Source organism: Limulus polyphemus, unplaced genomic scaffold (genome assembly GCF_000517525.1).
Source record: "Limulus polyphemus unplaced genomic scaffold, Limulus_polyphemus-2.1.2 Scaffold1030, whole genome shotgun sequence".
Classification (NCBI taxonomy): Eukaryota; Metazoa; Arthropoda; class Merostomata; order Xiphosura; family Limulidae; genus Limulus; species Limulus polyphemus.
In genome coordinates this window covers 302,545-330,176 of record NW_013666640.1, presented here as the reverse complement: position 1 = coordinate 330,176, position 27,632 = coordinate 302,545, and the positions used below count along the sequence as shown (strand labels likewise).

Below are 27,632 nucleotides of genomic sequence, written 5' to 3'. Positions count from 1 at the left end.
AAAGTTAAAGTTAAGTTAGTCTAAAGTAAGTAGTAATAATAGTAAATAAGTATAGTTAGTACCGTAACGAAGATACTTGTTTTGTTCTCTACTTATTATATTATATATATATATATATATATATATACACACACACACACACACACACACACACACACACACACACAACTGGAAAAACAATTATTCATTTTACCAATACTGAAACCCCATTAGACAACCATTTACTATGAATTTATAGTTTTATAAAGTTTGGTAAACATGCAAACATTGTAGTTCATCTTACTGTATTGCAGTCAAATGGCAGACTTAAAATTCATTTCCATAGTTAGTCAAAATCAATATATCCAAGGTATCATATGTGTTTGAGGTTATTTCTACAAAGGTAAATATGTTTAGCAAACTTGAAAAGGAAGCAATGACTCTTAGTTTTTCAGTTCTTCTGTTATTCACATACCAGTAATGATATGTTGTTCACACTAAGTCCTTGGTCTAATTGTATGGATTTGAAGACTCATAAAGTCACAATAAAAAATCTGAAAAACCTGAGTTTGCTAAAGATAAGAGGAGTGAGAAGAGAGTGGTATTAAAAGAAATGTGAAATTTGGTGCTTTCCAAAAGTAATTGCACAATGGTTTTTTATCAAGTATTCAAATAATCTCAGACAGTGCCTTGCACTACTTGTAAAGAAGCTGGGAAAATCTTGAAGACATACCCAAGAATTGAATGATGAACAAAAAAAAGACATACTATCCATTGCAAAGCGAATGTATAGTTATAGCACTTAGGGATTATAAACATTGTAGATGGAAAACAAGGACCACAAAAGATGTACATTTGTTGTGAAGATTACATAATAATTCCAATGATAGTAACAAAATAGTGAGTATACTTAAGTAGGAAGCAAAACAGTCATTGGGAAGTTATCGTCAGTTATTAGGTGGGAACAATTTATATCTGCACAGACATAACTTACCAAGTGAGTGAAATCCAACACTAAATAAGGCAATTGTTTGGTTTACAGAAGAAGGGAAAGGACCTACTAGGAAATGAGAAAGAATAGGAAATTTGAAAAAGTAATCATCATTACACTTGATGCTTAACCAGGAATGAAACCTTGATTCGTCTTACAGAAATTCAAAGACAGTTTCAATAATACAGTTGCAGATGAATTTCCATAAATAATAAGATAGCTAATTTGAAAACAGCCAGGAAAAATGACAATCGATTTGTTAGTATGCTAAAATATAGGAACTTATCATTTGTGCTAAGCATTTTTCTAGTTACAAATTAATTTTGAAGCTAATTTGTTTTTTTTCTTTGTTAAAACATTTTGTAAAGGTCATCTTGTATGCTTTGTTTTTAGCTGCAGCATAGTGTCTCATAGAATGGCTCTCAGTTTTTAGAGTACAAACTTTTATCTTCGTCATCCCTTGACTTATTTGAGATCTAATTACAGTTTTGGACTCAGGAAATCAAACCATTTCAATTGATGTATTTGATTATGTCCAAGGTCTCATAGATTAATTTATACAAATTGAGTGTATGCTTGCCCCCCCCCCCCCAATTGGTATTGTTGGCTCACAAAAATATAGCTAATCAAAAGAGAGAAAAAAGACTCAGATTAATTTACTCTCATCCTGCCTAAAGAATTTCAAGTGCCACAGCTATTGAGGATTCCCTTTTGTTTACTACTACCACTACATTCAAATACAGTATACCTTGTTATTGTTACTGTTAAAAAATCTGAGTTTTGGCCAACTGGAAATAGCAATCAACCATCATCAGAATAGATCTACTTTGACAATTGAATTTATAAGTTGTATAAAAAATTAGTATGTTGAATTTCTTTAGTTCAAGTGTGTATAAAGAATTTTTTTATGTTGTCATAAAAACATGTTTCTTATGAGCTATAAATTTTTTAGAAATATATGCTTTTCCTTTAACAATTACCCTAGTCATTAATACTTTAATATCATCTCTTTCCAAAATGGAAATAAAGCTTTAATAAAAAAAACATGAAGTTCTGAAATTCTAAAGATTTTGTTCTTCTCAAACATGTATCACATTACTCACTTAGCTTGATTGGCTTTCTTTGTAATTTATGGCCAGGCCTTCATAAAAGAAAAGATACAAAATGAAACAAGTTTTAGATTGAATATGCAATTTTTAAAAATTTGTTTGATCAAAACTTTTCTTAAAACTTCATAATGTATGTTATTTACAAGTTTCAGGACGAAAAGCTGTTCCTAAAAAATCTAGCATCACCAATAAGAGTCACACTTTACCTCGCAATCTGATGCCAGGAACCTCACGAATTCATGGCCCTGCTGGTTCAATGAAAAAACATCCAACAACGCCTCCAGCCGTCCGGCGTCAGACTTCTCAACCATCCAATGCTGTCAGCAAGGTATGTTATACATGACTATTGTTTAGCTGAAAAGGCAGTTATGTGTATTTATTTTTATTAATTGATTATGAGAAATGGTTGTTGAAACTTATTAGGTTTTTCCATTTCATTACTTATTGTTCAAAGCAGAAATCTAATCCTAATGCTTAAAATATAAATATATCTTGCAGTTACACTTCCAGTATATGTTGGAATATAACTTACTCTTCCCTCTATTTGCTTTGAATATAAACTTCAGACTGCAAAGTAGTTATTGAATAATATATTTTCTATTAACAAGTAGATATTGCTACAAATACTAAAATATTTTTAAATAGAACATTTTCACACTTAAAAGCCATTTTGAAACTGAAGCTGAAAATGAAAAATGTTGTATTTTAGTAAGATTTTTATTATCATTATTATTAACAAAAAGAAAACATGTTAGTTATTTTTGTTAAGGTCAACATTTATGCTGAAGTTATATTTGCTAATATAACTAAATCCTGGGCCCGGCATGGCCAGGTGGTTAGGGCGCTCGACTTGCAGTCTATGGGTCGCGAGTTCGAATCCCCGTCTCACCAAACATGCTGGCCTTTTCAGCCGTGGGGGCATTATAATATGACGGTCAATCCCACTATTCGTTGGTAAAAGAGTAGCCCAAGAGTTGGCGGTGGGTGGTGATGACTAGCTGCCTTCCCTCTAGTCTTACACTGCTATATTAGGGATGGCTAGCGCATATAGCCCTCGTGTAGCTTTGCGTGAAATTCAAAAACAAACAAACAATAACTAAATCCCAGGTTGCACTATCCTTACTACTATTCCAGGCAGCCTGAATCAACAAGTGCAGCAGCTTTTAAAATTATTTAGAAAACAAATTTCTTCTTAAAACTCATCTATTTTTTTTTCATTTGTTAAAACATTTTGTAAAGATCATCTTGTGTACTTATTGAATAATATACTTTTTATTAACAAATAGATTTTGCTGCTAGGTATAAAATACTTTTTCATAGAATCATGTCTTTACAGTTAAAACCACTTTGAAACTGAAAAGGAAAAGCATTGGATTTTAGTATTAACAATTACAATTAAAAAATTTTAAGTTTTATAAAGACAGTTAGAGATCAATGTATATGTAACCTAGCTAGCTATAATATTATAGAAAGTTTTAATGCTACAAAAGTATTGAAACAAGAAAGTCAAAACCACAAAAACTGAGTTACTTAAATTGTAAAATCATTTATCCTTATTTTTATAAATCACTGTAATTATGTTGGTCTAAGCCTAAGTAGGGATAAAAAAAAAATTATTTTAAGTTTTTGTAGTTGTTACTGTCTTGTTTCAATACTTTTTGCAGCATTAAAGCTTTCTATTTTACTACAGCTAGCTAGGTTACATATATTTATATATATAGATCCCTACTTGTCTTTATAGGATTTAAATTTTTTTTATTCTACTTGTTTATTTCCTTTTTAGCTATATTTTTGTGTGCCAGTAATGTCATGTGTGGGGCATGAGTATACCAGATTTGATTTTATTACTCATCAGGATCTCTACCAACCTACCCTAAAATCTAATTATATATGTATGTATGCTAGTATCGTTTTCGGTACAAGAAAATAATCATTGGGACAGAAGAGTTCTGTGAAAGAATTAGAGTGATAAGGTTCATCACTTTTTCTGTACGCTTATGTGGAAAAGTCACTTACTCAGATAAATTCATTGAAATAGTGAAATTTTGATTTACTCTAACACATTTACAGTAATTTAGGTGGCTTAATAAGTACAATAAGCTTTAGTTTTGCTCAGCCAATACTATGAAATAGTCATTGTTAATATTCTGACATTTTAACTCTCTCAGACAATTTGACCGACCACATAACCTCTCTGTACTCGATTAAAGTCTATAGATTTAATACTTCTAAATTTCAATATAGTGTGTATATCTTCATAAAATTTGGCAGTCTTTTAGTTCATAATATATGTATTCCACATACAAAAAAATCATATTTTTTAGTGAATTATTTTTAATAAAATAAATATTTGTCCATTAACATATTGAGTATTTGTTTTGAATAGTCTGAGTGGAAAGTAATTTTCATGTTAAAATTAAAAATACTTTTCATCATCTCAAAATCTCAAATTTCCTTTCTGTAATCCCTAAAACCTCCTAAATGCATTTCAAACATTTTTTTTTCATTAAAACTTTATAGTTTATGTTATTTTCTCTACCTTATCTCAAAATGGGATCGTCGATTCAACCGACCTCGTAACCAACAAAAAAAAGGAATTAACCTAAATTATCCTTTTTTTTCTTTCTTGAATGACTTCAAATTGTAACTACATTCCTTCATCTTAAGTAGCTCTAAGTTTGTAACAATATACATCTATTTATAATTAAATTTTATTGTTTTATTTCTTAGAACCGTGTGTAACTACTCACTGTGCCATTATAAGTTGTAACTTGCTCGGGAATGTGCAGCTCACATTACGCTATCCATTTACATTACCCACGAGCTGCTCGCGTGAGTGCCTAGTGAACCATTTTAATTATATTATTATTATAACTTATTTTACCTAATCTAGTCTAAAATAACTTAAAAAGATCTGTATTTTTAGACTTTAGTTGCTTTTATAATAATAAATAAACATTAAATATGAAAAACAAGAAATAAAGCACTTACCCATTCTTCTTTTTTCTTGCTCTAGGGTTTACGACGAGAGTTAACTCTAATTTTATATACTATAGATAATAATTTACTTAATAATTTTTATTTAATTAAATAATGCACCAAAGAATATAGACTAATAATATGCAAAAAGTAGACAAATTCACTTACCTCTCAAAATTTTCCTTGCTTTCTAACTATTTGACAGGAGCCATTACAAATTCATCCAAGCTAGTTGTTAACTTTCCGATGGGAACAAATCTTGTACTGTGAGTGAAATTGACGATATTCTGTTCAGAATACAATGTTATACAATACGTCATTTGATGGATGAAAACCTTGACTTTCTATTGGTTATAGGTAATATATAATAAAATGTGAGAGAGCACTATCAACGAATTGTGAATGAGAGGATGTGATGGGTGTGGCATGAGGGGTCTGATTTTCTATTCGATAGCTCTGTAACAAAAATTGAAGGCTATAAAAATTATAGTTTGTTTGAGTAATGACTATTTTATAGTGAGTAATTTACGTTTAATTTCGTACTTTTTGGAGGGGTGGTGGATAAAATAGAGATGATGACATGCTGAGACAAAATGTGTCACGTGGGTCACACCAGTGGAAATTCAGGATTTTTTAATTATTGCCTTGTAGAATTAAGAACTTATATTTTATTAAAATATCGATTATTAGCTAAGATTTTATGCTATTCTAATTGGCATAACATAAGCATAAAGTAGTTTAATAAAATTGTGAATATAAGACACTAAAACCTTGTGTCAGGTGCAGTAGAGGGTATATGGGGTGATAGTGTTAAAGGTGGTTTTAAAAAGGCAATTTTTATGGCTGCCATTTCATCACAATCCCTGCTATTAAGTCAGACCTGCAATGGTTCTTATTCTGTTCTCATCACACATATCTTTGCAACTCTTCTTGTCATTAAACTTTTGTGTTCAATTCCTGTTCCTACAAAAAAATGGAATTGTGTATTATGTAGTTACGATTACTTTTTTTAATAGTTTGGTTCATTATTCAACAGTTTGAACATTATTAACTTCATAGAATGTTTTTTTGTTGTATTTGTAATATTGTCCATGGTCTAAGATCTAAATTTAGGTCAAGATTTATATAATTTTTATTTTAAATGCATGGATTTATTTGGAAGAAAATTTTGTGTAATGTAGAGATGTTCTTTGAGATTAGGGAGCCAAATGGCTTTTTACTTTAACTTATCTCGGACATTGAAATTGTTTGGAATGCTATGTTTTGGTCTGTATAACACATTTTGCCATTTCCCAGTTTACATTCTTATTTATTGAAATAGGCTGTTATTAATTTATTGATTATTATAAACTCATGTTTCACATGTTTATGAGCCAAGAACGGTCCAGTGATTACTGTACCAGACTGGATGGAAGTCTCCATGGAATGCACCCCCATTACCACTAAGAAACATAAACATTATGCTTTACACTTTGGGGCTGTGACTGCATTATAAGAGTGACTGTCACAACTCATTATTTGTTCTGACCAGAGTGATCAAAGAGTTGGCAATGGGTGATGTTGAGTCCCAACATTCAACAGTGGTGTATTTAATGTTGGTGCAGTCTGGGCAATGTCCTGACAAGCCCTCAAAGTAATGCAAAAAAAGTAATAAATTTACAATCAGTACAGATGAGCCCCCTAATAAAATTGCATCACGTAGTTTGAAGTGTTAAAAATGTCTCTAGCATTCCATCTTGTTTATCACTTCAAAAGTAAGGATAGTTAATACAGATAGCCCTCAAGCAATTTTGTATGATATTCAACAAATAAACAATTCACATGTTTATGAAAATTTATTTAAAAAACTAAGTTAATCATTTTGTTTCCACTAAATACATTATAGAAAATGGTAATTTATCTTAGTTTTCCTGTCAGGCTGTAATGTAATGTTGATTTACAATACATAGCAGATGTTGAAAATAAACTGGGCTTTACACTTCATAACTGAATAGATTATTTTTGGTTTGTATAATTTGTAATAAATATGAAGGTTGCATGTATTTCTAAAGTGAGTGGCAGTATTATATTAATGTTACCATTCGATACAAACCCAATCATTTGTTATGAAGTCATTTGTTTTACCTCTGGTAATTCTTAAATGTTAAAGGAATGGGATGTAATTATTCTGGTAAACAGTAATTATCTATTCTTTTTGCTAATTAACCACATGAAAAAAGTACCATCAAAAACAGTAACAAAAATTTATTTTTAATAGTATAAAACTATCTCAGCACTTTAACAGTAAGAAACTTTGGTGTAAATTTGACATTATTGGTATAAAACAACTTTATTAATAAAATATTTACTCTAGTTTAAGTTTTTCTCTACATTAAGCATAAAGTTAACACCGTTTTACACTAACAAAAGTAAATATGTTAAGTTTAAATTATGTTAGTGTTTGCATGTCTAAATTTTCAAATACTGAATATAATTGTACAGGTGTACAACTGTTTATTTCATTAACATTTAGAAAGGCTTATGATTTTAAGTTTCATACTGCTATTAACTTTTACTTTACTCAGCATTGGAGGGAATAAACAGTGCACACATTTTCACTTGATAGGCTTGTGAAATTTGAATACTCTAGAAAATGGCATACTGTGCAATCAATTTAAAAACAATAAAGTTTTCAGTGATAAAAAAATAAGTTATTTAATTGAAATGAAACATGCTTTAATATTACTACTTCATTCTGTGCATTTAATGAGACTGAAAATACCACATCTGTCATTCCAACTAAATGTGTATTTTTTTTAAATTACCAATTTATGAATTAAATATTGGATTCCACTGTATAGATCATGTATATTAAATGAGGAAACTATTTGCTAGAAAGTTTAAATAAATTCCTTTTTATTAAGTTTGTACTAATAGTTTTTAATAACTGGACAGGGCCGTAATTCTCCCTCCAAGCCATCTTCTCGAACACAGCGAGTATCTAAAACAATTGGCCTGAGAGGGGTAGACTCCAGATTAGCACAAGTGATTATGGATGAAGTGGTCGATGGAGGTCCATCTGTTACCTTTAATGATATTGGTAAGAAAATATAATAAGCAGAACTTCATTTTTCCACTCGTGTAGATATTAAGCTTGGTGGTTTATTTAAATGGTAATATGTGGACAGTTAATCTGATTATTTGTATACTTTGTAATGGTAATGTAATAGTTTGCTGTAAAAAAATAGAATGAATTTATAGTTATATATGCATAAAAACAAATTTTAAATTTTGTAAGAAAAATATTTTGGTAAAAATGTTTCAGGTTTTGTAATGCTTAAGGACAAATTACAATTTCAGATGTAAGGTAGTCTTGGTTGCAAAGCAGTCATTAGATGAGGTCAAACTTGTAAGAGTTGTTTGATTGGATGCCGATAAGTGTTTCAACTTTTAAGTTTGTTTTATCACCAGTGTTAGGATAATTCATTACCAAAGTAGCATTACTTTTGAGTAACAGAGTAATATAACATGTTACATTTAAAAAAGATATAATATTATTACTCTTATTGAAATATAATGCATTATTTGTCATTTTTTTTAATTTTCATGGTCTTTGATGCTACCATATTTTTTGTTTTTCTAATTACTAGATAACTAAAAAATATTTCATACTCAACATATTCTATTTTGGTTTACTGCTTTGTGTAAAATTGAAAACTTTGGAAACAATGGAATTATTTTGAGGTTTTAGTAGATGATGCTAGTGACATGATGTTATGCCATGGGAAAAAAAAGTTGTTTGGACAGTATAATATAAAGTTACATTTCTTAATAGACTAAATCATAATTTCTAAGTGTCAAGTAAAGGATATTTTGCTTATGATTGTGATAAGCATTAAAAGATCTTTGTATTGCTGTGTCAAATAATATGAAATAAAATAACAGTATTTTGACCTGATGTAAGTTCTAACAAAACGTAATATGATGAGTAAAATAACTTTTTTTTTTTTGAAAGTAATAGTAACACTAATATTATTTTTTTATTTTCAGTAATAAGTAGTGTATTACTAATGCTAACAATATTATACACCACTGTTTATCACACAGTTGTATACACCTTACAAATCATAATTCTCAGTCATTTTTATCTTTCAAAGAAGGAAATTCTTGACAGATTTTTATATATCATGGAAGATCTAGATGGTTGAATTTTTTTTTTTATTATTTTTTTTTTGTGGGGAGAGTTAATCACATTTCTTTATGGGTGATGTTTAAATTGGATGTTATCAGCTCAATGGTATTCATGTTGAATGCAGTGAAGGTAAATAAAAGCTAGTATTTATATGTTTTTTCAGTGTAAGTAAACCCAGATAACAAACAATATATTGAAATATAGGAGACGACTTAAAGATAGAAAAAAGTTAAAGATTTTTAAACTGATAACTTAAAATGATATGAAGACAGAGGTTCAGTATTTCAGTGGTTTCAGACCACTGGTCTGCATACTAGCACCAATCCACAGAAACATTTAAATTAAAAAAGAGAGAGATAAAATTATAATTTATATACGTTAGGAATAGACAAAAATGTTTCCTTTCTCCTTGATTGTAAAATAAGTGAGCCTCATAACCTTTCACTTCAAAGATTCTTGAAGAAGCTAAATTAGGAAACAACACTATTAATGTATTTGCTCCTAATGGTACATATGTTTTTTAAAAAGATTTTGCTGGTCTAATGAGTTAAAATGATTGGGGACAACTGCATTATATAATTTAGCCTTTAATGGTTTTTGTTGTGTGTCTTGCATATACAAACCAATTTAGGCTGTACATAACTTTTACCTTTTTTCTTAGAACTGTGTGTGTGAAGAATTATAGATAAGTATAATACACTACTTGTATATTTGTAGTTATTGGATAGCCTTATTCTCATTTATACAACAGATGTGTAGTAAAATCTGGTTTAAAATAATTTTTATTGCCCTGTCGTCCCTCATTCATAACATCGAAACAAATTGATACAAAAATTATATTACTGATAGAATTGTATTTTACTTTTGGAATGTAGGCATTTTAAAAATGTGGTAGAACATGTGCTTCATTTTACTTCCAAGTTCTGATTTTCTTTACTCCACACAGTTTTACCAGTTAGAATCCACAAACTATCAAATTATAACAAGGAAACAAATTCATAACTGAGAAAGTTACTTTTATTCGCATTTAAACAAAAAATATAAAGTAAAATCAGATGTATATTGCTGCCTCCTTCTCTCAAACAAGCTAAATTTATTTGCAATGGTAACTGTTTATGACTGAAAGGTTGTGAATAAATAAATTTTTTCCTTCAGAGGTGAGGGCACTGTAAATCTCAGTTTAATTAATTTTGTTTTTGTTAACATATACAAGCTTTCTCAGAAGAGGTTTAAGAGACTTAGTGACTTTTAGTAGGTTTTTAGTCAGAAAAAAATCATTTACTTGTTTAATTGTTTCCTGTTATCTGCTAATTCATTTTTTGTTTTTCACCCTTAAGTTACTGACTTGTTTTTACACTATTAACTACTGGTGGGTCCTGGGTCCACATGTTGCATCATAATGTGGTATTATATGTGATTGCTTACCAGTGTAAAAAAACTTATTCAAATGTATGAAACCAATAATTTTTTTGTAAAGATCAGAAAAAACCTTTATCCAGCTGGGCAGTTAGTTGAATTACTAATAGACTATTCTCACATGGGATTAATCTTCCTATTCTCATTTTTGTTTCAAACTTCATTTTTTTTAATATGATGAACATCTTGTACATGAAAATATACCATATATATAATGTACTACAAAACTTGTAACAAGCTTAAAATACATTGAATACTGTTCCATGGATTTCTCCCTACAAATTATCACAAAACAACACTATTCAAATTAAATAAACTACTTCTGCTTTAAAAATAATCATTCTTAGATTGCATGTGATAAAGCAAATAGATTCATATCACTGTGTTCAACTTGGGGCATGATGATGGGTAAAACAAAATGCACGGTCTAAATAACTAATGAATGAATATTTGCTGTAAAATTCTTATCAGTGCTATAAGTGTAGCTACCAGTTTGGCCAGCAATTTTGATTTCATTCCTATGAGTTACACGCTCAATCCTTTTTGGGTCGTACCTTTTTTTCACACTTAAGGTGTTTTTGATTAGATATCATGACTTTTTGTCAGTACACACCAACAAACCACAGCAAGTGAGAAAGTGACACTCAGTAGTAATCCACATTAGCTTTAGGATCACAACCCTACTATTCGGAATGGACCTTTACTTTACAGATCCAACCAAGTTCTTTTAAATATATGATGGTAGTTTTTCCTCTCTGAAACTATGTTAATAGCATCCTTTATAGTTACGACATGGAATTTAGAATAACAGTTTCTTGTCCTCACCCCCATGTAATTGGTACAGCCATATGAAACATCATTATTTATGCTAAATGCTTAAGCTAATATGTGATGCTAAATGCTTTTTAATTAGGATAATTTCATAAAATGTAGTGAACTTATACTGAAAAGTTGATAATGAATAATCATTAATGACTGTCCTCCCTTATGGTTCTTTTAAAAACTTGGATTAGAAACTGCTTGTCCTTCCACCCTATAGTTTTGCCGATCTAAATCAGCCATCATTAATCTAAATGACAGAAAACTAAAATTAGTCCACTTTTACTCTTAGATGAAGTGGGATAAAAATGTTACACTGATAGCTCACGTGACTTTTTTTGCATAGGCATGCACAAATTTGTTTGTCTATTTTGAGCAGTTTTTGGTTGAATAACTTTCCACATGTGACTTGTATTTACACCAAATGAGACTCCTAATTGTAGGTTGAAAAGATCTATCAGTCTACTAAAATTGAAAAAAATCCACAAAAGTTAAGTGTGTTTTTTATCAAGTAAAGTTTCTGTACTTTTGGTGCAAAGAAAAAAACAAATGGGAAAAAACTCAATCAAAATTAGAGTTGTTCTAACTTGGGTATTTCTTAATGGATTGCCTTGAAATTTGGTATGTGAAGTAAGAGTCTAGTAGAGTACATCCACTGAAAATGCATGACTGTTTGGATTAACACAGTCCAAGATACAGAAGGTGGAAATTGCTAAACTATCACTTCTGTTAATAACACAGAGTGTATCCTGCAGCAGATTGTTTTGGCCTCATGACACAGTACCTTGTGTCTTCATATGTTTTCAAGCCCTTTGAGTATTGTATTTTTGTTGTCTCTGTATCTTTTTCTTAAATGAGTAAGTAACATATTTTAGTATTTTTTTGGTTATATAGTTATTGTAAGAGAGATTTGTTTTCAGATGTTTTATGTATAGTCTGTTGTTCATTCTAGGACCTTAATTACTTGAGTTAATATAAAAAGTAGCACAAATGGCTATTTTTTTATTATTATTATTTATAATGTAATTTATTTAATATCGTTAATCTTGCACTATTAAAATAAAAATGAAGTTTTTATTTTTTGAAAATATTGGGAAATAACATAATGATGAATGCTTCACAAGATCCTGATTAACAATGAAATTTTTTGTAACAGCTGGACAGGAAGTAGCAAAGCAGGCCCTCCGCGAGATGGTAATTCTCCCGACATTAAGGCCAGAGGTAAGCACATGTCTCATAGTGATGACTAAAGATGGCAGATATTTATAAAATATTAAAATTTTGATTGTCAAACTTAATCTTAGCTGAATAACTGTGTGAATGACTAAAATGTTTGAGCAGTTTTCACTGTGATCACTGGTGTCAGTTAAACCGAATTTAATAGTTTATTGAAAGTTTCTAATTAACCCCAATTTTGTCTTCTAATATTTGACATCAGGAAAAATGTAGAAACTGTTACTAGGTAGAAATTAATTTCAACAACAACTACAGCATGGCAGTTTATTTCATTTGTTGAATTATTTTGAATACACATTTTTGTAGGAACTTTTGTTGTTTTAACAGAAATTATGTATGTAGCATCCTGATTTAGTTTTACTTGTTCAAATTTTTTAACTTGCATTGTTTTTGCATATTCTAATTTTTGTTTAGTTGAGTTAAAACATGCCATATATAAATAAATTGAGGTTTGTATTGATAAGGCATAGATATATAAAACGTTGTTTTTAATTAATTATTTATTATAATTTTAGCAACCTTCTTAATCTTTTAAACCATGCATTTGGTTTTTGCTTCGTCATCTAAGTTATTGAAAATAAAATAAAGCACCTTGGCAATTCAAAGTTCTACTTTCAGATAAAAATTCTTTTGGAATTGTTAGCTGTGCATGCAGCAAAGCTAGAATCATCTACTAAATACGTTCATTTGGATCTTGAAACATTTGCCTGATACATTTCATGAGTAATGAACTCCATGGTCGATAGAACTGTCCCATTTACAACTGCATGCCTTTTTTCTTATGTCCAGTATGTTTGAGAAGTCCTTTCCAGGAAGTGGGATAGCCAGTGCACAGTTCTTACTTCTTCAAATGTTTTTCTCAATAATTAATTTTTTGTCCCTGTGAAATTATTTTACATGAATGCCTTAACTCTGAGTGCATAATTAAATTCTGGATGGGTTCTCATAAAGTGTCAATTATCCACAAACAAACAAAATTTATAATTTGATTTTTTTTTTAACACTTTTTCAATATCAAAATCCATTAGTTGCACTTTTGCTCGGTGATGTACACGTGTGGTACTAAGGCAGGAAATTCAAGGATGTGTGAGTATCCTGATTGTTGCTCTTTGAGGAAAAGTTTTTGTGACACTGTGGAGTAAATCTGCTTGTCATACCAACTGGCTATAAATGTCAAGTCGAATAAATCCGATTATAGCATCCAAAGGATTAATTCTCAAGGTATTACCTTTAAAATGTTACTATTGTGTTTGTCTGGCTGGATTCTGAAACATTTGGCTTTCTCAGTCTCAGTTCTTTATTTTAATTTCATAGCCACTTTCCAGTTCCTCTGGCTATGTTTTTCAGTCTCACTTCTCATTATTTTAACTTCACAAGTGGTTTTCAGATCTTCTGGCATGAATACAGGAATGCAGTAGTCAACATTTTCATTTTCAATTGCCATCATTCTAAAGTCAGAGATGGTTTTCTACTTTACTGTTATTTAGCTAAATTCTGAAATTTAGTTTCCAGTTTTGTCATTCTCTCTGTCCTTTTCTTGATTTAATTGAAGTGCCAGTTGAGTCATGACAGATTATACTTTGATTCTTAATGGATATGACTTTTGGTGGTTTTCATAACTAGAGCAGCCAAAAATACACAAAGTATTGCCAAAGGTGAGATGTAAACAACTTCACACACCTTGTAGCTTTTTTGACTTATCTGCTTGCTGTTGACAAAGTATATTATTGATTACCAAATTAATTGTCAGAGGTATTGCAAGTTAAACATATTTATAAGTGAGTGTGTAAAACAGTGATTATTTTTGTTTTGAGAAAACTTCTACTTTTCCACTGAATTGAAGGAATTATAAAATAGTATTTAGCAAATACAACCTTGCGTGGTATAACAGATAGGTTCTCAGTGTCTTTTGCAGTATGCACTTTTACTTCTCGTAGGATATGTCTCTGAGAAGTTGAGACTTTGGTTTGAAACCTGTTGTTTTGACCCACCTAGCTATTATGTGGTAGTAAATAAAAGCCAGTTGTGATATAAAGAGAAATGAGTTTCAAGTTAATGAAAACAATAAATAGGATGATGCTTCAAAAATTTATTTGATAATTTTCATGCTTGAACAAGAATTTACTAATTTTTACATGTGATTTCTATTTAATAGAATAACAAATTCATGCTTTGATAAGACAAGCAAAAATAAAATAAATAAAAAATAAAATAATTTTCTGTTGACAATTACTGCATTGAGAATACCCATTCTCTTTAGTTATTCACAAAGAACACAGCCACAAAAATAAGGTGTGTGGAACCAATAATCAAATAAGGTGTTTTACCCACAACATCCTGAATCTTATTAGTTTGATGTTGGGCTGACAAAAATATCATTGGAAATAAGAATATAAAAAAAATGCAAAAAGGGGGAATGAATAAATCTATTGTTGCTTATCACTTGATATATGAAGATCATAGTATTAATTGGACTAATCTAAAATTATTGCACAACCTAGTATCTTCAAAGAAATACAAATAAAAAATAAGATAATAAGTTTAGTTGAAGGACCAGAATTAAATCTATTGTCTGTGAAGTGATTTTTGTTCATTGGTGTAATATTTAGTATTTATGATGTAGATGATGATGATGATGTGCTTTTTTGTGTATAAAACTGCTTTATATATGTGTAATTGATCTTTCTAATGATGACAAATCAGATTTGTCAAAGCATGTTAGGTTAATAAATTTTAATGTTTTTAATTCATGTGGTATAACATTGTTCCTTTTTTCTTGTCTCGTATATCTTTACATTTATAAAAAATATTAATATATTTTAATTCAGTATTTTATTGGGTGTATCTTAATATGTGTACATCATCAACAACCATTCTTGTCACATGTAGTACATTATATGCAATTTGTAAGTTTAGTTTCAGAAAGTATTTATAATGGTTTTAGTCATTTAAAGTATGAGAATGCTTGCCACTGGAGGTTCTTCCTTTATTTTTGATTGCCATAGGGAAAGAAGACATTTGTTTTTTAAGATGAGGGGGTACATTACTTTGCAATTTTCCAATATGAATTGAGACTTAACAATAATAAGTCATTTGTGGAGCAGGAGAAAACTACATGTCCTGAAAACAGTATCTGCAAATTGAACAATTATTTCATAAGCACTGCATGAAAAAAAAAATTAAGCTTCTAGGCATGATTCATATTTGAGATCTGTGAATTATTTGTTATATTTGTACCTTGACCCCCACTCTTATTTTCATAGCTAGCCATTAAATGCATCTTGTGTAGTTAGAGTAATATATGCAAACATTAGTAACATTGAAATAATTTGTTTGATTGGAGATTATCGTATGTTGTATTGCTTTGTTTCAGAATAAATCACATTGATGTGAGTTTCTAAAGAACAAGTAAAGCCCAAATGTTTAGTTTTTGGAGTATTCTAGATAGTTCAGTTTCAGGACTGTATTTGAAGGTTGAAGTTTTAGGTTTGAGTTCCACTATTGTATACTTCCAGCTGTTTACTGGACTTCGTGCTCCTCCCAGAGGTCTTCTCTTGTTTGGCCCACCTGGAAATGGTAAAACTATGCTGGTAAGGAAAACCTTAAGCTCACTGTTTCTGAAAAAAGTAAAGTATGTCTATTCTGAACTAAATTTTAGTTTAAGAATATTGATCAGTTAACATTTACAATTTGCTGCCAGCATATGGTACTTGTACTGAATAAATCTTCATTGTTTAGTGATACAGACTGTATATATTAGTGTCAACATTGTATTACAGGATAGAATATTTTTTCACCTGATAAGTAACATTTAAGGAGCTAAATGTAAGTGTGACTGTAGATTAAGTGGTGGTAAGATTAAACAGTTTTTCAGTTAGATATGTATTTACAGTTAGATACTGTATTTACTCTTCCTATATTAGTTTCAAAAGACTACAAAATCTAGAAAAATTTGACTTTTTACACACACACTCAAGTACATGACTAGTATATCTTTATTGACAGGAATATGGATAGCTGAAAACTGAATTATCAGTTGTCATTTAGTCATAGTTGATCAAAGATAAGATCCTTTGTTATCATTTGATGCAGTATTACTAACTGTAACTATTGGTTGTCTGGTTATGACAAATTATAAATGAAAATTTTATATGTTTTGAGACTACAACTGATGGTATGACTAGATAGTTAACATAGTTGGCATGCAGGATTTGTAAAAAGGAGTTAATTTAAATGAGAGAATCATTGGGTTAGTTCTGTTTCCTTAGAAAATAGTGAATACATGCATTTTGCAGTTAAGGCTGCTGCTTTTAATGATATAGCAAGGCAGCTGAACAAGAGAGTGGCAGTAAGAAACTGCCAGGTTTATACTTCTCTAGGTGTGTGTATTCAAACTTTTCATGTAGATGTTCTTGCATTTAATCAGCATCCTTGTAAACAAGATGTAACTTATCAGCTATATCTTGCCTTAAATACTGTTCAGGCAGGCTACACTCTGTTAGTGTTCTTCTATAAGTTAATACTTGACTTCTTGGTTTCCTGTATTACTTCTGTTGGCTCGTGGGCCAAGCTAATTTTTAGAGGTAGGAGAGTAGTCTTCAATAGTCAATATGAGTAAGGGCAAGTTTCATCTGATTAAAAGCATGAAAAGTGCAATCATCCTAAAGTTTCCAAAAATGCAATTATCTATACAAACCCTGAAGAAGGTATATATATATATTTTTTTTTCATGACTACAACAGTGTATTACCCACGTCATTAACAATGCCATGTGTATTATATCACCCATGCTTTCTGGGGCATTTCTTACATTCTCTGCTGTTTCAAAGTGTTCCTAAGTATTTGTTTTCCAAAGAGCAACATGTGTATTTGTCTGTTTCTATAGTAATTCTGACAAGTTTATATTTGCAAGACACTTACCCACAAGTGAAAAAGCTGCTATACTTACATTTCAAACTCTGAGGTCATAAATAGGCTGGTTTCTGTCTGTTGTCATGAAAATGTTCCTAGTTCAGAATTGTACGAAAGCTTGTACATTCAGTAAAAAAAATAATGATTTTCTCATTTAATTGAAAACTTGAAGTCACACATAAGTTGTGTAATTTGTTAACTATGTTATTAAAGTGCTGGTGTTGATCCTTTTCAACCAGGGTAGGTTAGGTAACTGGAAATAAAATATTTTTCTTTGGCCTAAATAAAAGAATGTATTGAAAAAAACATTATTTTAAAGACAAATTGGTGTCTAAAATAATTAATGTACTGGCATTTTTTACACATTTTTCTCAAAATATCATTATGCCTCGAACGATCAGCCACTGTTAATTTCTTCAGAATAATGCACAAAAATATTTTCAGTGAAATCATAAAACCATTGAGAGTGGTTTTGTCCATGTACTATATTAAATCTTGTGAGCATGTATACGTGTGCAGATGGAAATTCATTCTGAGAAAACTTCAGAAGAATATTATTTCATTATGAAGGAAGGGCCTGTTTCCATGCTAGTGAAAGATGTTAAAAGATTGGAAATTATAACTATCATATTTTAACTGCTTCAAAGTTAAATCAAATATAAGTCATTTAAAAGTTGCACAGAAATGTTTTGATTTTTTCTAAATCTTACTGAAAAGTAGTACCACACTTCAAACAAATTATACATTAAAAAAATTGATAAAGATTTATCAGATTGTTTTGTAAAGAGAACCATATGATAGAACTGTTTTTATAAAAAAAATTAACCTAAATTAGTTACCGACATTAAATTTGTCTTTTTATAATAAGGCATAAGAGTGAAGATTTATATACATATTTCCAGAATTTTTGGTGAGGAGTTCTTCAATCATTTCAGTATGTATAAACTTGTGACCGTTGATGAAATTAGTGATAAACTACTTAGGAATAACTAAAAAAAAAAAAAAATAGAAGAGAAAACCTTACTCTGGCATCTTCAATACCACCATTTAAATAATGCATTTTTAATCTCCTTTGTAGTGCATTAAGCTCATTTTAATAATGATGAAATGAATATTTGAACTTTTTTTTATTGTTAACAAAATTTTAAATTGATGATGTATTGTTTATTTCAGGCCAAAGCTGTAGCTTATGAGTCCAGTTCTACCTTTCTCAACATCAGTGCAGCTACTTTGACCTCAAAATATGTAAGATTGGTGTTAAACAGTAGCTTATTAGCTAAAAATTAATCATATAGGATAAAGGTTAATTTGAATCACATAGTATTTTTCAGAAGTAAAAAAAAGGATCTAAAAATGAATGAAAATGTCTTAACTTTTTTAATCTGTCATTCTAATTTACTATCATGGGAGGGTTCAAGAAAAATTTGTTTGTGGGTACTTTCTAAATTTCCTGGACATTTGATGTAGTTTTTGTACAAATTTCTTATTAGTTTCAAATTTGTATGTCTAAAAAATTATTTTGTGTTTATTATAAACAAAATAAATAGCTAGCATCTGGTTTAACCAATGGTCAGTTAAGATGTAAGATTTAGTCAATTACTAGTTTTCTCATATTTTAGTTTTTTGACAATTATGTATAGACACACAAACAAACATTTTGAAACTTAAGTTTGGCTGTTTGTAACTGTGATCAGTTTAATTTTTCTACTGTGTATTTTAAATCAAATTTGTATAAATATAGCTCTCAAGATCTATAAATGTTTTATTTTAGTGCAATACTAGAGCTCAGCAGCTAAGTTTGCCCTATGGCAGTTATTTTTGCACATCTGTGATTTAGAATTGACAATAGACTATTTGAGAGAAACATAATAAAGTAATATATTGGTCATCATGAGCTTCACTACTTTGTCAGTTTAGGCACTTTCATACTAAGACATTAATGAACATAGAAATTACATGTGTGTGTGTGTGTATATATATATATTTTTTCTCCCTTATTTAGGAAAAAAATATTCAAGCAGTTTGTTCAATAAAATAATTCAGTTTTTCAAAATCAGTACTGACAGATAAACTCTTAAGCTTTTGTCAAGAACTTGTATTGCTTATCTTAATCCCTATTTTTTTCACTCAGTAATCAGAAGTTTCTTTATGAAAATTAGTTAAAAACTCAGGTTTTAGTTGTACTGCTAAGATGAGCTAAAAATAAGCACAGTGTAATAAAATTAATTTATTAAGCAGATCATTTATGTGATACCATTTCCAGCAAAGTTAGATATTGTTGTTTTGAAAAGATTTAAAAATATCTTTCCTGTTTTCAAATTTTTAGACTGATATTTAGAAGCATATAATTTGAGTAGCTGTATTGGCACAGAAGCATAGTATGCATTATTAAGCTAATGGCTGTAATTAATTAGAATGGTATTTTTCAAAACTTTCTTGAGAATCTTGTACAGGCAGATAGACAAATAATACAACATGCATAAAAAAATTATATGCAAAACATGAACTGGGTCATAGTTAAAAAACAAACTTTCTAGGTTTATGTGAGTAAAAGATAAATATTAATTTATGGGTATGTGTGAACAATTCAGAATGCTGTATTTCATTTTAAGAAGAAATTTTCATATATTTGTTTATTACATGTCGGGTGACTTACAGTATCTAATTTTTTTATTTTAACATTTGTAAAAAAAAATATTATAGTGTGACCAAGCAATCAAAATTTATATTTCACACTTTTGAAACTATTTACAAGGTACAAAAAAAATATTTGTACATTAAAGTATGGATAAAGAATTTGTATAAATGTGCCAGATTTTACTCTGTGTGACAAGGTATTTTCATTGCAACCAGATGCTCGTCCTTTCAGCCGTGGGGGCATTATAATGTGACGGTCAATCACATTATTCGTTGGTAAAAGAGTAGCCCAAGAGTTGGCAGTGGGTGGTGACGACTAGCTGCCTTTTCTCTAGTCTTACACTGCTAAATTAGGGACGGCTAGTGCAGATAGCCCTCATGTAGCTTTGTGCGAAATTCAAGACAAACAAAGTAACCAGATGTGCTTGTTTCAATAATTTTGATTTTATACTTAAAAGAGTATTTAGATTGATAAACAGGAAACATATTTACTTTACATAACTTTGCTGCTAAATACACATTTAAATGCAAATTAAAATTTCGTTTGGTTTCAGTAAATTTCCTTAAGTGTAAATAAAACTAATTTTATTTTATTTTTTATTTTTGATATATAAATAAACCACCATAAGTATGAACATTTGTTTTTTGCTAGTTTGAGAATACAAAAGTGTCACATCGTACCACTACATCATAGCCCAGTTTATGCTAATGACACTTTCATACAGCAAATACAAATCTATTATGCATAAAATATCTATATAGTAATTAGTTTTACTATAATTTGACTCTAATACAAAATGATTCACATTGATTTTTGTTAATAATAATAAAGTCATTGTACTTAAAATTATTGTAACAGGTGCTTTGTTCAAAAGTGACTTTCTGGTAATATATCTGAGATTACAGCTGGAAATATCACCAGAGGTTAGGATATCCAAATGAGGAAATGATAGATACTAAAAATTATAAGGAAAACGATAAGGATGGTATATTAGATTAATTACATTCATAACTGGATTTGAGTTTATTTTTAGCCGAAGCATAGCGGTTCATAGAATGGTTCTAAATTTTTCAAGTACAAACTTTTAGCTCATAGTTCTATCATCTGTTGACCAATTTGAGATCTAATTACAGTTTTGGACTCAGGAGGTCAAATCCTTTCAATTGAAGTATTTGACTACATGCAAGGTCTCGTACATTGATTTACTATAATCCTGCCTAAAAGGATTTCAATTTGAGGGTAGGCTGGTAGAGATCCTGATGAGTAATATAATTGAATCAGGTAGATTAATATACTGTTATCCTGCCTAAAAAAATTTCAAGTGCTATGGCCATTGAGGACTCCCTCCTCCTCCTCGTCTTCTTCTTCTTTTCTGTATTATCTCAACAATTGATTGTTCATACTGTTGACTGCATATAGGTTTAATTCATTATTAAGTAAGCATTATCTCTGTGTTAAAATTTTAACATTTGAACAGCTTTTTTGTTTTTGTTTTAAATTGAAAGTGATAAAAACAAATTTGCTCCAACAGATGAAGCCCTATATACTGCCTTAAATCTCATGTTAATTTTGAATATATCTATAAACAGTTTTACTTGGAACAACTTATTATTTTTCAGTTGTAACTGTTTTTGTTTTTTTACAGTATCGATATGGTAGCTATTCTTGTTGATTATTTTTTGGGAAAACTTTCTTCCTGGTATTTTTTGTTTATTTTTTAGGCCTACAGTGGATTTGAGATCTTTACAATTGCAAGTAGTTTCGATATACTCAAGAATATACAATTATTGTGCTTTCAAAAATAGAATATTCTGGGGAGTTAATCTGTGTCTTGTTACTTTGTTAATTAAGATAAACCATATAATTAGAGAAGAATTAAGTAATTAACCTAACTATTTCTTGGCTGATACCTCACAAAAAAGGCTAGTTATGTAAAACTACATTTCTTTTGTTTCATGAAAAAATGTTTTTAGTGAGACCTTTGAATGACTGTTAGACTCTTGGTTTCTTGTCATTGTCTTCTTACGTTCATCCCATATCCTCAACTCAGAACTCCAGCAGTCAAGATGAAATGCACAATCACTCAGAGTTTATTATTATTTCTATATAGCTTCTCTTACAAGGGAGTGTTGGCTGGCTATGGTGTTTTCTATAGAGGAGGGGCACTACCATCCATTGTTTTCTTGTGAAAAACTATTCAGATGAAACCCTTAACTCTCTCCATACAGACATTTCTGCATATGTTAAGAGTTTTTAATAATTTACATTCAAAATTTAATTATATTACTTTATTATCATGGTATATGAATAAGCTTAGCATCAAAACGTAATTAATAATCCAAATTTTAATACTATATAAATTAAGTTCTTAAATTTATAAGGCAATATTTAAAAATCCTCAATTTACACTAGTGTGATAATTGTGACATTTGCTCTCTAAGTCTTCCCTCTTCTCTAATTTATTTGCAATCCTTCCAAGAAGTACAGAATTTAACATACATTACTCATTATAATATTGTTATTACTTGGGCAAGACATAATTTTCATTGCCTTTAATCTTATTTTATTATAGAGCAACAAACTAGAAAACCAGACCCCTCTTGTTATGCCCATCTGTCATATCTTGTCTTTCACAAATTGCTAATAATTTTCTCTGATGTTTTATACAATATTATTTATAACCACTAGGAAGCCAAAGTTTTAATCTATCAAATAGAGAATTGTCTATTTCGTTTCCTGTTCAGACTTTATTCCCAGAAGAAACACATTGACGAGATTAGCTGAATTTTTAACAGATCTTATCACATAGTTAGAAAGCCAAAAAAATGTATGATAGTTGTGTGACATTGTCTGCTTTTTACATATGATCATTCTGTGTTCTTAGGTGCATTATTTAATTAAATAAATTATATAGTGCAGTATTACCATTAGTATAAAAAAGTAGGGTTAAGTTTAATTGACAGTCGACTGGAATAAAACTAAAAAAAACTCTGTAATCCACTTCCTAAAATTTCTCAAGTTATGTGATTACTAAATGAATTCTGATCCAGAAAACAGTGTCTCTGGGAGTATACATAATCTGTTGTATGAGAACTGTCACAGGAGTTTCAGGGATCTGGAAGAACCATATGCATAGTTCAATCTTGGAAACAACAATGAGTTGTACAGTTTTGAAAACAATAACATTTCATTATTTAATTTATGTTGTGTATACTGGTGTATAGAAAACATTTTAATACTATAAATAAATGAATTTATAACACCAATTTGGTGTTAAAAATCATTTAACTCTAGTATTAAAATAACAGTTCATGTCTGGATACCTCCACGGGAGTAGACAGTTCAAAGAACAACCACATGAGTAAGAATGATCTGGGAACATTAACTTGAACAGTTTATGTCTGGATACTACTGTAGGAGTAGACAGTGCTGGAAACAGTGACATAAGTAGGAAATATCTGGTGATGAGCTGTATGATAAAATGCAGACATTACTGATATTAAAAATAAATTTAAGATTCTAGTCTAACATAAAAGTTTTATTTATTATCAACATTATGAGCAAATCAACTTCATCAGAATTGTCTGCTTAGCATTAATGCTAAGTTAAGAACCTAGTTACCATTAATTTTTTTATTCAATCTAATAACATTATTGTAATGCAGTCAAGCCTAATGAAGTGTCAGCCTATAACTTTGCTAAATACATTTTGTGTTCAAGCCATAAATAATTAATAACTTCCAATCAAACACGCTACCTACATAGATCAGTACTAAACCTTAACAAATTAGTGAAAATAGGTAATGAAGTATATTATTTTTATGTTCTTACTTATTATTAAAATGCATTAATTGATCAATTGGGTACCTCATTGTTAGTGATTATTTCAGCTGTGAAGCTGTGATTACCCCCAAAAAAACTTGCAAACCTCAACCAGCAAAGGATATTTAGGTAGTCCTGAATTATTATATTAAGATTATAATGTAAATTAATCTTTATAATAAAAAATATAGTAATAAAAGTGGATAAATTCAGAATCCTAAACAATACTGTTAATGAAAGTAAAAGTAAAGAAACAATAGTATGGTTTACAGAAATTGTCAAAACTAGTGGTTTGCTTCATGCATTACAGTAGATTACAAGGCTTAATATACTCTCTCCAAACAACAACATGTGATCAATGAAAGCCTATTAAATGGTTCTGAGAGATTAAATTTAGAGCAGCTTGACATCTGACATAAATTGCAACACCTTGTTACTGTTTAGCTATAGTCTGGTAGCAAAATGTTACAGATAGTACACCAAAGAAGCTAATGTTTATGAAGTTAAAAAAATTGTAATAAATAGCCAAGTATTTGAATTTTACAATAAACAGTATAATAATATTGATATTCTAATTAAAATATAACAAAAAATCTGATGTTCAAAATATGGTTGGAGAAATCTCATTTGTGAAAATGAGAGCTTGAGTTCTATGGCATTACTTATTTGGAAATGCAAAGTTTGTAGCTTTCAAATTAAAGTGTCCATTTTTTGATAACTTTGAATATAAGTGTTTTATTAGTAATGATGACAATGAGTTTTGGTTTTACCGAAACAGCTTTTTACCAGAGTGAGTTCCATTGAATATATTTGTTTGACAGAGTCAAAAAGATCTTTAAAAGAATGTCATCCATACTGTGCCAACCTTTGTTAGTCTTTCTTGCAAAAAATTGTGTGAAAATTCAAGTTAAAATAAATACAGTATTTTTACCTTTACCTACTTCAACTCACAAATCTTTAGTTGTAGCTTTTTTAACATAAGAAGTAAACCATTATTTGTATGGTGCGTGTGTGTGTAATTTAAGAATTCAAAATAATGAGGATTTTAAAGAATGTTTTGTTAAACTATAATTTGTTTTTTAATGGTATTTCATATATCAGTTTTAATGTTTTTACACCTCTTTACCTACATATTTTAATGTCGTTAATTTAAATCCTGGTTATTTACAAAATACTGGAATTTAAAATATTTTACAAATGAAAACAAAGTTGTTGGCTGCTTTATTGGTGGGAGTGATAGTGAATCTACTGTGTAAAGAATCTAAACAACATTCATCAACTTTTTCCTTATTCATAATGTGATCATTTTGTTAGTATTTAATTTATTTTATGTATGCAATACATTTATGGATTGTCCTCAACTTGACCACTATTTATTGAAGCGAATATCCTTTTTTTCCATGTCTTACAGGATATTTTTAATACAAAAATTCTGATAGCATATTTTATATAATATTGCATGTTAAAATAATAGATATCAATTTTATAAAAAGATAACCATGCTTGTGATGTTTTATTTTTTTTTGTAAAGGTAGGGGAGGGAGAGAAGCTTGTTCGTGCCTTGTTTGCTGTAGCTCGAGATTTGCAACCAAGCATAATTTTCATTGGTAGGTTTTTCATTTTCAGAAGAGTTTTAGAGTATGAGGTCATTAACTTATTTTATTTTATGATTTTATTGAATTGAAAACCATTTATAATGTTTTTGCTTCAGTATCAAAACATAAAAAATAATAACTTATACAAGACATTTTAAAATAATTTTAAAAGGTCTTGGGTTATATATACAATTATAAGTGAAATATTTAAGTAAATTTTCAATTTTCACTTCTGTGTATCATGTGACACCCCTTTTTTTCAAATTGCCCTTTATAAATTTTCTTTCCCCTATATGTGATATTCTGAGTTTAACACAAATTACACACTTATAATATAGATATTGCTAAGCCATAATGTATTTTTATAGCCTCCAAGCTTCTAGCTTTATTGAGATATCAAGTCAAATGCACATGTCATGCATTTCCTAACATATCCTGTCTCTTAAAAAATGGCAGTAATTCTCTGACATTTGCTGTTGGAATATTTATAACCAATAGAAAGAGTAGATTCTACTTTCCTGAATTTATTACAAGGCTCATTTGCTCATATGACAGGTTTAGAAGTAGTTGGCCTCAGTTTCATTGTTTACCATTGTAATGTTTGGCTCAACCTGCTAAAAAAATGTTTTAAAACCCATTTATAGCTTAGGTTAAAAGCCATTTAAATGATTATAATATTTCCTTCCACTTCAGCACTGGTCCTGCCATCTATGATTGGTATCTAAACCTTTTTTCTGGTCTCTTTTCTTTATAAAACAACGTCTGGGCATGTTAAACCTCAGTTGTAAAACCTTTAGCCAATCCTAGACGAAGGTGTCAATTTCAGTACCATGTTATTCCAATCGCTGTATCTCACATTTGACAAATTATAGGATGATAAGGAAAGCACGTGACGAAACATTGTTCTCTGGATTTTCAACATGAATGTGGGTGGTGCTTATTATAGTAACTGCCATTTTATGTAGAGGTTGTATTTAGTACTGGCAAATAGTGCTTTTCTATAAGCGTTAGAAAACTTGCTTCTGGAAAAAACTGCATGGGATGTACGTGACTTTTATTATTTTTATATAGTAGCTTAAGTCATGCTGCATCGTATATCTATTTATATTAATCATTATATTGAAAAATTAACTGAAAATAGATATATTTTTTAGGAAAGAAGTTGATCCACGATTGTTAGGGTTAAGAGCTATCGAGTGGCGAGTGCAAAGTCTTTACATGAATTAGGCTTAGGACTTTGAACTGAAAGATTTTGCGATTTTTTATATTGTTTTGAATTTAAATTTGTAGTTTTAAGTTCAATAATTTAGTGTAATTTTATATTTAGTTCATAATAATAATAATATGATTGAGTATTTAGAATGATAAACTTGTGTGATTTGTACATAATACTACTAGCACCAGTACCACATAAGAATTTTATATTTTTCCTTCTTACAATCTTTACTTTGTAGTAAGACCCACACTTCTGTTGTTATTGCTTCAGAATTAAAACAGTCTAACTGATATATATATAGTTTATTCTGATATTTTGCAAATGGTTTAAAACTCAGTGTACAAGTGACAACAATAAAACCCATATGTTGGTTATGAAACAGGCTAAATACATTCATCTCAATAATGCAGGGAAGCTATGACATTCTCACAGTTGGGGTCTCAATACATTGAAGAGCTAAAGTTTTGAATTCCAACATAAATCTTGCCTATAATGAGAGGAATGTGAACATGACTAATCTTTTAAGTGCTGTAAAGTAATTTTCTTTGGAATTAATGGTGTCTGTATCGTTTGGTATCAAATAACAAGGGGTCAGGCTCAGGCGGTGTTTATTGAAACCACCTGTACTATAAACTGTTACATACATTTGCTAGTAGTGGCAATTAATTTTGTCTCTATAGTGAAACAACATACACGGACATATGTTGAAATAAACTTGTTTGAAAGTTCAAAGAAATGTTATTCAAGTACC

The 27,632-nt window shown here is 29.7% G+C and overlaps 1 protein-coding gene across 2 annotated transcripts in view; it reads left to right on the top strand.

The window, feature by feature from the left end:
- The window catches only part of LOC106461778 (spastin-like), a 76,468-nt gene that overhangs the window by 21,754 nt on the left and 27,082 nt on the right, over nt 1-27,632 (top strand). For both annotated transcript variants that reach the window (XM_022388834.1, XM_022388833.1), the window contains 6 exons: nt 2,226-2,407; nt 7,993-8,137; nt 12,621-12,685; nt 16,216-16,290; nt 18,785-18,856; nt 25,602-25,677. In XM_022388834.1, coding sequence (XP_022244542.1) covers nt 2,226-2,407; nt 7,993-8,137; nt 12,621-12,685; nt 16,216-16,290; nt 18,785-18,856; nt 25,602-25,677 — 615 coding nt within the window. The remainder of the gene's footprint in view (nt 1-2,225; nt 2,408-7,992; nt 8,138-12,620; nt 12,686-16,215; nt 16,291-18,784; nt 18,857-25,601; nt 25,678-27,632) is intronic.